The sequence below is a fragment of the Crinia signifera genome, chromosome 8 (assembly GCF_055691185.1).
Source record: "Crinia signifera chromosome 8, ASM5569118v1, whole genome shotgun sequence".
NCBI lineage: Eukaryota > Metazoa > Chordata > Amphibia > Anura > Myobatrachidae > Crinia > Crinia signifera.
The window spans coordinates 79,726,663-79,743,319 of record NC_139224.1 but is presented as its reverse complement, the minus strand read 5'-3'; the positions used below and the strand labels follow the sequence as shown (position 1 = coordinate 79,743,319).

The 16,657-nt window shown below is 43.5% G+C and overlaps 1 protein-coding gene and 2 non-coding genes across 5 annotated transcripts; all 3 read right to left on the bottom strand.

The window, feature by feature from the left end:
- Nucleotides 1–1,497: 1,497 nt before the first annotated feature.
- On the bottom strand, nt 1,498–14,542 carry LOC146026233 (small ribosomal subunit protein uS2). Of its 3 annotated transcripts, none has more exons than XM_083156704.1 (8): nt 14,391–14,542; nt 12,470–12,634; nt 11,599–11,717; nt 8,583–8,828; nt 6,724–6,852; nt 4,860–5,019; nt 4,747–4,782; nt 1,498–1,667 (listed from the first exon to the last, which is right to left on the bottom strand). In XM_083156704.1, exons 2-8 carry the CDS (start codon nt 12,600–12,602, stop codon nt 1,567–1,569), a joined length of 924 nt encoding a protein of 307 aa, XP_083012830.1. In that variant the 5' UTR covers nt 12,603–12,634; nt 14,391–14,542; the 3' UTR covers nt 1,498–1,566. The 3 variants fall into 3 exon arrangements, with proteins under 3 accessions (XP_083012830.1, XP_083012831.1, XP_083012832.1); XM_083156705.1 differs by having other exon boundaries at nt 1,498–1,664; XM_083156706.1 differs by having other exon boundaries at nt 8,712–8,828.
- LOC146030052 (small nucleolar RNA SNORA62/SNORA6 family) lies at nt 8,344–8,505 on the bottom strand. The gene has a single exon (XR_014455565.1). It is a non-coding gene; the product is annotated as a small nucleolar RNA SNORA62/SNORA6 family (small nucleolar RNA).
- On the bottom strand, nt 13,461–13,622 carry LOC146030053 (small nucleolar RNA SNORA62/SNORA6 family). The gene has a single exon (XR_014455566.1). It is a non-coding gene; the product is annotated as a small nucleolar RNA SNORA62/SNORA6 family (small nucleolar RNA).
- Nucleotides 14,543–16,657: the final 2,115 nt, after the last annotated feature.

Genomic DNA, 16,657 nt, shown 5'->3' with positions numbered 1-16,657 from the left:
CCTATCTAATCCTTCGGCTGCCCTTTAGAATAGCACCCACTCCAGTGGGCACCTAACACGAACTGAGGAGTCTGGGATGCAGAAGGGAGGAGCCTACCTTCCAAAAGCTTTAAGATTGGTGCCTGGCTCCTACATCCCAATGTTGAGCTGTGTCACCAGGATCATTGAAAGAGAAATATGGCAATGCATGTTGGAACATGTAGTTACACAACATCTGGAGGGCCAGTTTGAAAACCCAATGACTATAGTCAACATTGGATCAGAATCGTATGCAGATCGCAAGGGTTTTAACCCTTGCGATCCCGATGCGCGTTAACGTATCGGAAGCCAGAAAGTCTTGGCTGCCTTGTCTATATAGTGCAGGTCTGCACTATACAGTCAAGCTAGGATGCAAAACGGATGTGCCTTAAGATCCTATTGATCCTTACTAGATTGTAAGCTCCTCTGAGCAGGGCCCTCTTCCCTCCTGTTGTCAAATCCCTCTTTTCACGTCACTCACAGCTCTCCTATACTCCAACACTCAGTGACCATCTTTGTCTGCATACTCATCTCCATCATTGGCATCTAGCCTCTAGTTGTATGTTGGAGTCCTCACTACTTATATCCAAGCTGTAATGTGTATTGAACTCTTTATTTGTACTGTATTCTTGTTATTTATTCAATGTTATGCCATGCGTTGTCTCCTTGTATTGTTCCTTTGTACGGCGCTGCAAAACACTTATGGCGCCTTAAATAAAATAATAATGCTATCCACGATCCGATCATGGATAGAATCTTAAGGCACATCTGACCGTGTGTACACACCATTAGTCTCTATAAAACCATATCTTTACCAACACGTGCCCTTTCATTACAGGACATCTCAGGTATCCCAAAAGTAAACCTCCTCAAATGATGTAAAGTAATATGGTTACAATATTCAATATGCTGGATGTTTCTAGTATCAAACAATGTATGAGCTGAGCGCACTAATACACTAAAAGGTGTCGTACAATCTGGCTGGTTGGAACATAACTTGTGATGAGGAAATGACCATTGAAAATGGTCAAAAATGTCAGAGAAGATTAAATTAAACGGATTAACTAATTTATTAAGATGGCCATTTTGTCTGTTTTAGTGTTTGGGAGCAAATCTATTGTCATTTGCACCCATATTACTAGTTTCCTGCCAAACCGGCAGATCTGACACTAGATCTTTAGGTGTCCCTTACAAGCTATGAAACTTCAGAAAATGCATAAAGTGGGTAACCCTTAATATCCAAGACCCATTCATTTAAAATGCTTTCCACTGTATTTCCTTAAGTGGAAACAGAAGATTAAGCAAAGTGGGTTGTGCTGCATATCAAAGTACTGAGGATCATAGCAGAAAAATGCAGTCTATACAGCTTAATTTGAAGCCCCCAAAATACTCATGCCATTTTAGGTGCTATTTATTAGCAAAGTCGTTTGCTTCTTGAGAACTTTGATATTAGCAGAAGTAGATAGAAAGAAACAAGTACCAAATTCAAATCGTATTTTATTTCAATATCCAGTATGACCGTTGAACATAAGCGACATCAATAGCGTTCTAAGACCATTCAGTTGTTGTTCCCACCCACTCAGATGCCTGTGCAGTTGGAGCAGCAGACCAATCATCAGTGCTAGCTGGCTGGGAGCTCCAGTCTTCTGCTATTGGAGGGACAAAAAAGAGCTTTTAGTACAATTACTCAAATTTATGCACATATCTAAAACCCTAGAACTAAAAATTAGAAATGCAATCATTATTTAAAAATTGTATCAAACTTCTGGTGCAAAATAAGAATGGCCTTAGTAAGACTGGTCAAAACAAGCTTGTCTTGGTTAAAGGCCATCATTGAATGATTTGATAAGCTCATTAAACAAAAAGAACCATTAAAAAAAAATTAAGCAACAAGCAGTGAGCACTATTTTTTCCCTTTTGGCAGGCATTGTGATTCTCAAAGGTTTAACAAAGCTCTCCCATGATTTCAAGTTGCAAATATCAGCTTCTGTCACTTTATAGAGCAGTGTTGGCTAACCTTAATACTCCAGCTGTTGAACTACACATCCCAGCTACAGTTTTACTATTTGGCCATGCTAAAAGATGCAGAGCATGCTGGGATGTGTACTTTAACAGCTGGAATGTCAAGGTTAATCACTCTTATAGACTATAAACAGCTAGAAGCCTTTAGCTTAAATGGCAACAGCTTTCTCTTTCGAAGGCTTAATACAATCCCCCTCAAACTGGGGAGAGAGACTGATCTAGTGAATGCCATTGCCAATAGTGCAGATTGCATCAGTGATTCATTCCCTCATTGCTAAACCCATACCAAATCATTACTCCCACGCTAAACTTTGTACCCATTCTGGTTTCATTGAAGTAGTAATTTCATAGTGAATGACAAAAGCAAATTGTTACAACACTGCAGTTAAATGCTAAAAACTTTTCCATTCCTTGAAATATGTAGCATCAAACTCAAGTCACTGGACTAATAAAGCAGTTTAACACTGACAATGTATGACTATATAGGATCAGATCATGGCCCTTGTAAGTTAAGTTGCACTTGGACACAAATCTTTATTCAGCCTTAACTATGTAACCAGCAAAATGTCTGCATAATGTCAGTCAGCAGCGGTCCTGCAGGGCAGATATGTTAAATGTGTGAATATCTGCAGACCTGTACATCACACCTGACCAGGTAAAATCAAATTCCCACCCAGCTGCATGACAGGGACAGACATATCAAGCAGCCAAATGTTAAGGCCCCCATACACTATGAGATTTATCTGACCTGTGAAATTGCATCTGATTTCCCTTGAACTTCCCTGGCAGCTTTCCAGGAGGCCTACATAAAATTTGACACTTGATGTGCCATTTTTTACATCCAATTTGCATCAGATAAATCACATATGATTTATCACGTGATAAATCACTTGTGATTTATCTGAAGCAAATTGGATGTAACATGAGATTTATGTGATGGCCCTATTACCTAGGGGTAATAGCAGACCCCCCCCCCCGGTGATATAGGGAGAATGCAAAAAAAAAAATGCAATATTCAGGAACATTCGTGCTGGGGTGCTACAAGCCCAGGTCACACGTGTCATCTACAATGTGCCAATTTATATCCATACAGCGCACTCACCAGACTTTATATAGTAAAAATCCAATTCTTTATTCTCTCCAATTAAAATTAGACATGACGGTCGACGTTCCGGGTCCTCATGCAACCCTTTTTCAAGACATCCAATCTGTCAGTTTCTCAGCAAGTTGGATGTCTTGAGAAAGGGTCGCATGAGGACCCGAAACGTCGACCGTCATGTCTGATTTTAATTGGAGAGAAGATTTGGATTTTAACTATCCAAAGTCTGGTGAGTGTGCACTATGGATAGAGATATATATATATTTTTTCTCTATCCCCCCCCCCCACCCCCCCCATATCTAAGGGGAGGGGGGAGCTTTGCTGCAGACTGGTCTTCAAGAACATGGCTGACACATTATGAAACTAGTAAAGTGTCACACCATGTGATGAATGCAACACCACTATACAAGGCTGCAGTAGGGACTACATTTCCCATGATCTATACTGCGATGCCAGCATAGGAAGTACACAGAACACTCACCCTCCCCAGTAAACAGTATGCACACAGACCACGGCAGAACTCCAGCAGCAGGGGAGTCGGGCCTGAAACTCCTGCAGCACGAGGAAGGGAAGCTGGCTCAGCTGCCTTTTAGAAGAGGGGGGCCCTGCTGCCCACACCACCACTGACCTCCAGCAGCAGGGGAGATGTACGGGGACTAGGTCTCTATTTTCAGCCTGTGCAGCAGAAGCCCGACTCCCCTACCTCTCCCCTTCTGCTGGGTGTCATGGTCAGCTCCGGCAGCAGCCCGACCCCACCTGCTAAAAATCAGCTAAGCCAGCTTCCTCCCCGTACTGCTGCAGTTTATTTTCAGCCTGTGCAGCAAACTGCAGCAGTACGGGGAGGAAGCTGGCTTAGCTGATTTTTAGCAGGTGGGGTCGGGCTGCTGCCGGAGCTGACCATGACACCCAGCAGAAGGGGAGAGGTAGGGGAGTCGGGCTTCTGCTGCACAGGCTGAAAAACTGCAGCAGGACGGGGTGAAGCTGGCTCAGTGTTGACCATGACACCCAGGAGCAGGGGAGTCTGGCAGTGATGCTCGCGCCGACAGTTCTGCCCACAACCATATTTGGGTCTTCCCTCCTGGTATCCTCTGCCGCTGGCTCTTGAATGTGGGACGGACGCTGCTGCCTCTTCCCCTCTCACTGGCTTTTCTCCCCCTCCAGTGACGTGTGTTCCGGATGTAGCTACTGTGGAAGCACCAGAACAGGTACACAGATATATCGGATCTAAATCATTGTGGGTGCTAAAAATCACCCACGATGTGCCCATGATAGGTCAGATTCCGATATATCTGATGTTCAGCAGGTCAGACGCCCTGATCCGATCTGATGCACATGGGAACACGCATCAGATCAGATGTCAAACACATGCGATTTTCGGCCGATTTCATCTGATTTATCGGCCTAAAATCGGATGAAATCGGCCCGAAAATCGCATCGTGTATGAGGGCCTTTAAGCACATACACCAATTGGCTGCTCTGTTGGCACGATGGAAGGTCAACTGTCAGGTCTGTACCAAGCCTTCAATTTTAGAGGCAGAAGACCGCAACATCTATGACCACAGCGTAACCATTATGAACTAGATAAACAAGCAGAATTGTACAACTACCTGGAACTTTTGCAGCAGCTGGGATATCTGGGCGCTCTGGAAAAAAAAGAAAGGGCCTGGTTAAACAAATACTTTATGATCAGATTCCTCAGAAAACTATTATGACTACAAACCTGTGGCAAACTGTTGAATGGGTACAGATGGTACCTGCACCCCTTCTGACCAGTCAGCAACTTCCGGTTGAGGAAAGTCTGGAACTGGTGCAGTCCATTCACCCTGATATTCCTCCTTTGTTGTAGCCTTCTCAGCAGCAGCCTGTTCTTCTTTCTCAATCTGAAGAAAGCAAATTCAATTCTAAATTAATATGGTACTACATAGTATTGAATCTCTTACCCATCACATTCTGCCAGAGTGTAGTCAATAGGGAGAATTTCTATAGCATGTATTCAGTATCCTCTCCCTGCAAAGAATACACTTCTTGCCCCTTTCCCTTTTTCAATCCGGGCAGCACGCAGGAGTTTTGTACCCGGGTGCAGCCCAGCTTGTACACTATGCCGCTGGGAACCATGCTAACCAGGGACCGGCATGTACTTCCTGCTTTTGGTTTCAGCTGGACTGCTGGTGGCAGGCTGCAGGGGCTCCATCTCTCCAGTACATTGAGTGTGAGGACCCCAGAGAGTGCACCCACAACCAGAAGCCTGGGCTCCAAACCCAACAGGGTGGGACCCGACTCCCCCAGCAGCGCTCTTTGTGCAGGCAGTGGGCAAAACTGTCTGCCTGCTACTGGCAGTGAAAAACTAAATAAAATAAAAATCTTCTTTAGCACATTTCTAAAACTGGGTCTGGGGTGGGGCATAAAGGGGGGAGGAACACTGAAGTGCCCGGCTCCACTAATCACCCGCTATACCCCAATAGTAGATATTAGCAGCGTATCCTGTGTATGATAGAGAAAATACTAATGACAGATTGCAACAAAACCAGCCAGTTATTTGATAGATGTCATACATCAATTGTTGCCAGTTGATATTTCACTACAATAAAGAAAAATTGGTACTCTTTACCTAGAATGGCGCCCGCGATTGGCATCGTGGGCAAAAAATCGCGACCATCGTATGCACATAAAAAACGGGTGCGACACGATGGCCGCGATTTTCCCATAGGGATCAATGTTAAAAAAGTCAGATTGGACGCGATTTTAGTGTTAAATGCCTCAATGCCCGCGATTTTTACATAGGAAACAATGTCAAATGGGCCACAGAGCCCTAGTAGTCCCCCTGAAGTCTTAAATGGCCCCCACAATTTTTAACGCCACCCCACGATCAACGTGAACCCGAAGCGTGGCGAGCCCGCGAGGGGCGGCAGTACGCGTCCTCCAACCTTTTCATACCCCCACTATCCACGTTGGCGTGGAGTTGAGAATAGAATAGTGTGGCGAGCGCAGCGAGCCCAAAGCATGGCAAGCCCCGCGGATACCTGTGAAGCCCGCGTTTACCTGTGAAGGTATCCGCGTCCGCTCGCCACGCTTCGGGCTCGCCACACTATTCTATTCTCAACTCCACGCCGACGTGGATAGTGGGGGTATGAAAAGGTCGGAGGATGCGTACCGCCGCCCCTCGCGGGCTCGCCACGCTTCGGGTTGACGTTGATCGTTGGGTGGCGTTAACAATTGTGGGGGCCATTTCAGACTTTAGGGTGACTATTTGGGCTCTGTGGCCCATTTAACATTGTTTCCTATGCAAAAATCGCGGGCATTGAGGCATTGAACACTAAAATCGCGTCCAATCTGACTTTTAACATTGATCCCTATGGGAAATCGCGGCCATCGCATCCATTTTTTAGTGCATACGATGGTCGCCGTTCTAGGGAAAGAGTACCGAAAAATTGTATCTGCTTTTGCTAAACAGTCCAACTACAGAGTTAAACCACCTACATTTCACTATTCAAAGCAAACCCTTTACATAAAATCACTTTCTTCAAAATGAAAATTCCTTAAGTCTGAACATTTTGAGATTGGATATTTGCTACAGGCATACTAACCTCCTCAGGATCACGGTAGAAATAGAGATCAGGCATGACCTCCCACGGATGCTCACGAGAGATTGTGCCTCTCATACGCAGGACTTCACGAGCCAGCATCCACCACATAAGGCCAACAGAATGTGCACCCTAGGTAAAAAAAAAAAAAAATCCCTTTAACGTCTGCAACATAAGATCATATAGGAAAAAAAAAATGCAATTTGACAATATGCACATAGGTCTTTCTACTGAAGAGATCTGATACCACACTATTCATTCTAAAGGCCCATACACACTGGGGTGACTTTCAGCATGAAAGCCGCCCAGTGCATAAAGGGCAGCGATGAGTGCTGCTGCGCGCTCCCACATAATAGTTGCCAGCCGCCACTAATCTGCGTGTATTACCAGCTTTCCATAGCACTACACTATGGAAAGCTGTCCGCCCACCACTGACAGTGCCGGGCAGGGGGAAAGACTATCATTGCGGTCCATAGAACATGTCTAGAACTGTAAAAAATTACCAATTGTATGATATTTGCCCATGTTGTAATACAATACCAGTTAAAATAGCATGGTTTAAAAAATTATTATAATCCAAGTTCCCAATTCGCTTATGGTTTTTGGTGTTTTTTAGATTTGTTCATTCACTTTGCATTTTGTTCATTGATAGAAATAAACTAGTAACCCTTCTATTTTTGAAAGCATGCTTTTTACAGCATTTTTCACAGTAAGTTACATGTTTTATTCCAATGGATAACATTCTATTTGTGCACAAGGATTTAGAAAGGATATATTGATATAGAACAGCGGTTCTCAAACTGTGGGTCCTGACCCCCAAGTGGGTCCCGATGTTCTCAGTATGGGGTTGCAACTATTCAAAAATCTATTGAATTGTTTATTTTATACTCCTCCCATCATTTTATGCCTCCACAGTGCTGCCATGCAGGTGCTCTGATGATACACAGGTTATGTGATCTTCTGCAGTAACTTTCTGGGTTCCCGTAATTATTTTTATTGTCTGATGGGGTCCCAGAGCAAAATAGTTTGAGGACCCCTGATATAGAATATAGATATATATATCCATATATAAAGGACCTGCACGCTCACCCTCGCATTAGATAGCTGCTTGGGTGCCCTATAGATAGTAGCGCAAAGACCGTTCTATATAGATACAGACTATTCCCATAGGGGAAAACAGCACTCCAGACTTGTATTAAATGTCAACCAGGTAAATGTCCAAGTTTAATGGTACACAGTAAGGCCTGCCGATGTTTCGATCCCTTAGGACCTTTCTCAAGGCAGCAACAGGTGCATAAGGTACCTTATGCACCTGTTGCTGCCTTGAGAAAGGTCCTAAGGGACTGAAACAAAAATGCCTTACTGTGTACCATTAAACTTGGACATTTAATATACGTCTGGTGAGTGCTGGTTTCCCCCAGGTAGGTGAGTGAGTATGTAACTTAGCTGTTCTAAAGTCTCTTAAAATATATATTTTTTTAAATGCATATCAAGAACATTTCTTTCCGCTTGCATCCTTAAGATGACACAGTAGGTATAGTACAGTGTTTTTAAAAACAGACACTATACAACAAAAATGCACTTGTACATAATCTTAAAAAGAAAAAAATATATATATTTTGTTAATGTGGCAAGAAGTACTATCAAACTCCAGTCACTGGAGCCAGCTAGAAGGCTCCTTGTGGTGTTAGCGAAAAACCTGCCATGTTAATGTAGCACACTTTCTACACCTGGAGTTCATTGGCTAGTGACTAACCTCATTTCCAAGCTCTAACAGTGTGCAAGAGAACTCAACACCATCTAATAAAACCAGCACAAAATACAGCTTCTACAGGTTAAGCCAGAAATTTTGCACAGTTTACCTTGTTGTTACAGGGGATTGCTATATCTACATAGTGCAGGGGTGAATCTGTATTGCAGAGGGCAATAGTGGGAATGTTGACATAAGAAGCCTCAGTAAGAGGTTGATGATCAGCTCGTGGATCACTCACAACCAATAAGCGTGGTTCACGGAAAGCAGCCTGGATTTGGTTGGTGAAAGTACCAGGTGTGAAGCGGCCAGCAATTGGGGTGGCTCCACAACCAGAAGCAAACTTCAGAACAGCTCGCTGAAAAAAAAAAAAATTACCTTACAGTGTAAACACTTTATACTGTATGGAACAGTTACATTGAGGTCACATAGTATTGCTTTTGACATGAGTAAAAAACAAAAACTGTAACAGTAATTAGCAGACTTCAGTCACCAAACAAGACTGATTATTAGCAACAACTGTCAGCTACTTTAGCACACCTCCGACACTTGCAAGTTCACAGGACAAACGTCTTAAACTGCAAGCTTTAAAAAGTGTGCATCATGTTCTCAAGTAATTGAAAATAGCAACAGTAGGCAGTTGTCAGGGACATCAGCTTACAGTACAGAATTTAGCATTATAAACCTGGGTAGACCGCTTGTGTGCACCCAGTGCAAAATCGCAGGTGATGGAACCCAAGGGAGACCCCATTAGCAAGTGCATACAGTCTCGATGATTATGGCAATGACCTGCTGCATTTGTCAGCATTGCCCTCGCTACCTGTTTTCCAATTGCGCTGCATTTAACACCAACGGAGGATGTGGGCATGTATCCAGTCAGCAACAGTGGTGTACTGGCCGATTCTAACATTTACTCGCTCATGATTGGAAAAAGCAAAATCCCCCCTCCCCCCCAAAAAAACCACACACTAGGCAATTTTGTCCAGCAAGAATGCTAACTGATGAAAAAAAATGGGCTGATAAATACACACTTTAGCAGGATGCTATGGAAAGCAGTCCACCCCATTGTTAAGCCCATACACACTTGACGATTTTCAGCTGAAAATCTCCTAGTGTGTATGGACCACAGATCCGACTAGCGATGATGTGTGCTCCTGCATCATTGCCAGCGAGGTGGGCAGTCTGCTGGCTTTACCAGCACATCCAACATTGATGGCTAGTTTTTCAGCCATCGTCGCTAAATGTGTACGGCAGCCGGGCTGAAAGATCAGACTTTCAGCCCAGCTGACTGCCCGCTCACCGCGCCCAGCTTCACTCCTGAGTCCTGTCTCCTGCACGCTGCAGACTCCTCTCCGCTGCCCAGCCACACAGCACGGCGCAACGCCCCACGGCTATCTGGACACTCCCTCCCCTGCTCCACACGCAGCCTCTGCCCACCAATGTATATATTACTTGCATCACTGGGCACCAATGTTATTAATAAGCCAGGAATATACATTAGTATATATTAATGGCACCACTGGCCACCAATGATATTTATAATGCAGTAATATATACATTGCTGGCACATGCCAGCAATGTATATATTACTGGAACCACTGGGCACCAATGTTATTAATAAGCCAGCAATATATACATTGCTAGCACATGCCAGCAATGTATATTACTGGGCATCAATGAATATTTATGGCAGCAATGTACACTCTCGGCTGCCCTTGTCGACTCTTAAACTCCCCTGTTGCAACGCGCACTTCCACCCACCGGCGTCGAACATGCAGCCCCTGGCATTATGGTATGTGCCTTAATGAGCATTATGGTGTGTAGCATAATGTGTACTGGGCATCATGATGTGTGGCATAACATGTAATGGGCAATACGTGGCCAAAATCAATAGAATTTTATCAAAGGTTAAGAAAAACATAAGGCGGGGCAAGGAGTAGGCCATTATCCGGGAATCTCAACACAAAGGTGGTAATGATGTTATTATGGCAGTAGCAAATACTTTGCTGGTGCATGGATTTCTCCCTACGGGCAAATACAATCGTAGCTATGCACATGGGCGGGATTTCCTTGGGAAGAGCGGAATTTACCTGATCGCTGGGCTCCAAATAAACACAGCCCAGCGATCAGTTCTGAATCAGGCCCCAAGAAAAGAAATGCAATGAATAAAATGGTCCCTGCTCCCACCCCGCCCATTATGTAAATAGCCTTATAATGAAATATTTTCAGCAAAGTCTTTCACCTCCTGAAAATCTCTTGCCCTTTTGGGAAAAAAGCTCAGTGTGTACACACTACTTTCAGGAAAGATATATCTTTCATAGATTTTGGCAAAGTCTTTGGGAATTAAAATCTTCTAGTGTGTATGGGCCTTTAGTCTGCTTTGTAATACCAGCAGATGAGCAGCCAGTCCAGCGATTATGCAAGAACACATCAGCACTCACCACTGCCCCATAAAACTGGGTGGCTTTTGAGGTGAAGGCAGCTCCAAAGATTAGAAAACTGCTTTCAGCTCAAAGTCGCCCAGTGTGTATGGGCCTTAAGGCCCACACACACTAGGTGATTTGGAACTCAAAGTAGCTCAGTTCTCCCATTATGAGCTTCTTTTGGTTCAAAACAGACTAGTGTGCATGGGCAGATGCTGAGCAATGAATGCTAATCATCGCCGGCCGTCTGTTTTACAGGCCAAGTTAAACCATTTCCGCCACAGTCCTACAGTGGAAAGTGGTTCACCCACGATGAAAAGTTGCTGGGTGTAAAAAAAACTATTTTTTTGGTCAATGGTTCACATGATCACTTAGCATGCACACTGGGCAAAAACTGCTAGTAATAAGCACCTTTAGAGTATTACAAAAGTCTGACAAATGGCTTTTCTTTTAATCAAATCTGAGTTTGGTGAGCAGCAACTAATAACCCCATCAATTCAGGGGGCATGTATTCGGATAGCAGGACCATCCTAAAATTGGGAGACCTGCCAATGTCATTTTTAAGTGGCCTGCCACCTAAGAATGTAATGGTCACTGAAGGTTTTTTTTTTAAATTTAAATAAGATATGATTTAGTACAAAAATTAATACAGCTTATAAAAATTACTCTTAAGTATATTACTGCAGAAAAGTTTATATCTTTTACCTGGCCAGTATTCCTGGAGGAAATCACACAAACATCAGCTGGGTTTTCAATGGCTACAATGGCACGTGCGGCCAGCAGAAGTTTCTCCCAGGTTCGCTTCAGGTTTATAATATAAATTCCTAAAAGTATAGGATGTTTGACAAGCTACCATTTTAATCCCCAATATTACAAGTCAGGTTATTGTACTTTTTAATATATATCATAAGCCATAGTGTGGACAGTTACATAATACTATGAAGTCCAATACAAAAAAACACCATTTTGCTTATTGCATTAAATACAGGCGTGACAAACTTTTTTAAAAAGATAAATACCCCACAAGCATCGTTAGCAGGGCCATGAATTAATTTAAGTAAAATAAGCACACATACACAATAGCAATATTAGTAAGAATGTCAAAGCTGTATTTGTATCTATTCAATCAATAAAACAGGTCTACTGGATTAAATTTAACAAACCTGTATTGTGCATGAACATTTCCAAAGAGCAATTCCCATCCCTACACTTTCATTATTGGAGAACTGAGTCTGGCTGTGCAAACATGAGTACCTTCATTAACAAAGCCACCAGACAAATATCATTACCACCTAGAGCAGCCCTGGATTGGTGATCCATTATCAGATTTAAGTTTATGGCCAAGTAATAACCAAATTGTGGACAAACAGAGGTGAATCCTGATAATTACCACATTAACTTAATATTTTTTCTACCCTTTGGTCTAGGGGTGCCGTGACTCCACAACGTTTTGGAACACCTGACCTAGAGGATTTTCAGGGCTAGCAGCTGGTACCTGAAAAAGCTATATTTTAAGTCCTTGTAGATACGGTTTATGCAGAAACCCTCCAACAAAATCTAATTTAGCAATGCTTACCGTCACTTTTCCGCTTATAAATATACTGTTCCATTTGGAAATCAAGGTTTGTGCCACCCAAATGGGTTCCTGCTGCCAGGAACTTGAGGACATCTTCCTCCTTCATTTGCAGGACATCTATACCTCCGGACATTGTGACCCCTTTAAAGTTACGATAGGGGTAATCTAGAAGAAAAAAAAAATGTCAACAGTGTTTAACTAGCAATAAGAAATTCCAACTGTTGTCTTCAAACCATAAGTGTCCACTATTAAAAGCGTTAAGTTCGTTAAGTTAGGGGGTATTCCAATGTTTGTGAGGTATCCATAAACATTGTGCAAAAACATTCAGTAAAACCTTTTTCCACCTCCGCAACCCCAAAAAGATGCTGCATATCTGAACTGGATGAGATCACAAACACTATTGCTCAGAAGGGTGAAAAAAAAGAGCAAGTGTTTGTAATCTTGTTTAGTGTATAAGGCTTACATTTAAGGGTTTATTTATCAAATGGACTTCAAACCCTCATTAGAAAGGCTGTATTTGAAGCCACCCCCTAACTGTAGATTTTGTTCCTCTCAACTGGAAGTGAAGTATAAAGCCCCATGCGCAAATCTAGTCTACTGTGGGTATGTGTTCTCTGATAAACAGTATCCAACTAAGAAAAGGGGCTGTTTTTTTTTTTTTAATGAAAAGACAGTTCTCTATGGGTCCTCCTACATCTTCACACTGGGGAGGGAGGGATGACATTTAATACAAGTCTGGTGAGTGGTGTTTTTCCCCCATAGGGGGGTACACATTTGCATAACAAGCTTTGGACTTTCCTGCATTGAATCTATTTTTGCTCAATGTTACTGTATTTGAGCTTTTTAAATTGTGTTCCAATTTAAAAAAAAAAAAATATCAAGAACATTTCCTGCTTGCACCCTTACAAGTACAGTGTTTTTAAAAACAGACAATATACAAAAATGCACTTTTGTACATAAGTCTTAAAAGGAAAAAAAAATTATATTCTGTTAATGTGGCAAGAAGTACTATCAAACTCCAGTCACTGGAGCCAGCGAGAAGGCTCCTTGTGGTGTTAGCGAAAAACCTGCCATGTTAATGTAGCACACTTTCTACACCTGGAGTTCATTGGCTAGTGACTAACCTCACCTCCAAGCTCTAACAGTGCGCAAGAGAACTCAACACCATCTAATAAAACCAGCAAAAAATACAGCTTCTACAGTTTAAGCCAGACATTTTACACATAGTTTACCTTGTTACAGGGGATGTGCAGCACGATTTGAACAACTGGAATGCACATCATGTCAGGTGTCACATGCAATATCTTACAAGTGCAAGGAAATCATAAAGGACTAAATACAATGGTATCATACACGATCCAGTCATAGGGGGAGTGGCGAGCAGATGCCAAAGTATCAAATGCACAGCATGCAATACCTCGGATAGCTGTATGGGGGCCTTTACAGCAGTGATGGGGAACCTTTAGCCCTGCAGCTGTTGAACTACACATCCCAGCATGCCCTGCTACAGCTTTGCTATTTGGCCTCCGTAAAACTGTTACAGAGCATGCTGGGATGCGTAGTTTAACAACAGCTACAGAGTCAAAGGTTCCCCATCCATGCTTTACAGAGACAAGAAAATAATTATTATGACCAGTCTTTAAAACTCACCCTCCAAGCAGCCCGGACACAAACGTACAGTAGATCTGTAGTCAGGCTAGATCACGAGCTCAATTCTAGAGCCATCTCAGACATTCACCCCATGCCAGCGTGCCTTACACACAGACTACGTAGACCTATAGGAAGGCCGGGCCCAGCAGCACACAGCGAGCTGTGCGGTCCCCTCCCAATGTTCACCATCAATCCACCACTTTATCTGAACCCTCATAAATGTCGTCCGATAGTTGCGCTGTTAACTTCTTTAGGAACGTCACACACTTACCAGCGACAAAGCCGTATAGAGGTACTCCTGTTGAAGCCGGAGTAAAAGAGACCGCGTGAGGGGCTGTAACGTCCTTAAATAGTCAAATGACTGTCCAATCAGGCTTACGTATAAATGTCTGTCGTGAATATTATCCAATCGGAACTGAGCTTACTTTTCGGCCATATTGGTACTCTAAATAATAAATATGTGAATCTCGCGGTTGCCATCTTTGTAGAGTAAACAGGTTCTCAGATGATTATAATTTTTTTTATAACGTTCAAGTTGTCTGTACAGTTTGTGTCCTTATCTATAAGGACACAAACTGTACAGACAACTTGAACGTTACGGGCGGGACGGTGAGATGATTTTTGTTGAAAGATTTTTCAATGAGGATCTAGTGCAGGCCGCTCAACGTGGCCCCGGCATGCTCTGAAAGATTACACAGGGTATATTGGATTCGGAATTTATAGGTCAGACACAACAAATAACAAATAAGGGCAGAAATCGGCACATTTTGAAGGTGGGCGTGGCCATGGATAAAGAGGGCGTGGCATCGCCCATTCACTATACTTGTTTCAATTGACTTTTCCTATACTTCAATGGACAGGGTAGGAGACCCAGAAAGTCATCCGGCTGCGTGGTGCCTAACCTGGGGAAACAACACAGCCACTGCCCATTAATGGGTCCCGGGACACCATGCAGTTTCCCTTTAGGGGGATGCTATACAGTCAGCTGGAGGGGAGGGGAGGGAGGGGGAGAGGAGTGAGAGGAGGAGGAGAATATGACTACTGTCACATAGATTACCTGTCATAGAGTGTGCAGGTGCTGGGGAGAGACACTGGGACTGGGTAGACGATCAAATGTCAACAACTACTGGTCGACAGTCAACCGGTCAACATGGCCAAGCAGTCGAATGAAAAGGGTTGACGTGACTTTTTTAAGGTCGAAAAATGTTGACATACGTTTTACATTTTTTTTTTTATTCGACTTGTTCATATTTTACCATCCACATAGGCATAGAGTTAAATCATAATAGTGTGCCGATCGCAGCAAGGCACCGTGCTTCGATGCATGGTGAGCACAGCAAGCCATGCACGGAATGCAGTACATTTATACGGTGTCCATGCCAACATAAAAAACTCATGTTGACCAAAACATAAATAATTAAAAGCTTCAGCTGACCTTTGTCGACCTTTTCAATGTCGACCTTTTTGACTGTCGACCTTTTGACCCTGTTGATCATTTGTTGTCGACCTTTTGATTGTAGAACTTGACATTGTAGATCTAAAAGAACCAACCCCATCGGGAGGGGGGGCACACAAGTAGGCACTGAATACCTGGCTGGACACCACGCAGACACTCGATGCCACCTCTGCACTGAGTTCTACATGCCTCTGGCCGGGCTGTGCGTGTGTCTCCGGAGAGATGATGCAAAGTTATGCTGATCTCAATGTAATTTGATTATAAAACCACATTTTTGTTCAGTATAGTCAACAGGGTATCCAAAAGGCTGACACACAATGTCAACAACATATCGTCAAGGGGTCGACATGGAAATGTCGCTGTGAGTTTTTCATTATATTTTTGGGTCTTTTTCATACTTTACCATCCAGATGGACACTATTTGGGAACGATAAAGTGTGTGTGGGGGGGTACGGTGGGCAGCAGCAGATGGGAAGCGGCGTGGGGCAAGCAGCGGCATCCCTGCAGCGCTGGTCAGCGGGTCCGTGCGGCGGTTGGGAAATGAGTGAGTAGCGATATTAACAGGGCTGCGTGGGAAGCGCTGCTGAAATTGAAAACATTGGCTGAATCTCACAGACCCCCCTGCCCGCCCCACGCCGCTACAAGCTCCCCAGGGATATACATGCAATAAATCGCATCAAGTGCCAAATCATAAGCAGCCTCCCGGGTAGCTGCCGAGGGTCTTTCAAGGGCAAACTGGTCCGACTTGTCCTAAGGACAAGTTGGACCCAGTGTATTTCATCGTATGACTATTGTTGCCCCTTATAGAATTTCTGCATCTCAGCTGATTTACTCCAGAGGTGGAAACCACTTTGATTATTGGTTTGATACTGAGTGAATTGTAGTTTTGCAAATCCTTGCAAAAACTACAATCCGTATCGGCAGGCTGCTGTGGCACAATTTGCTACACAGTGAAGCACTCAAACACTACCGGCTGCTCCCTAGCTTATAAAGCCAAGAGCAGGCCGACCATGTTTTGGGTCGCAGTGGTTCTTCCTCTGAATGGTCCGGACATGCTGCTGGCTCTGAAACTGCAATTGCCT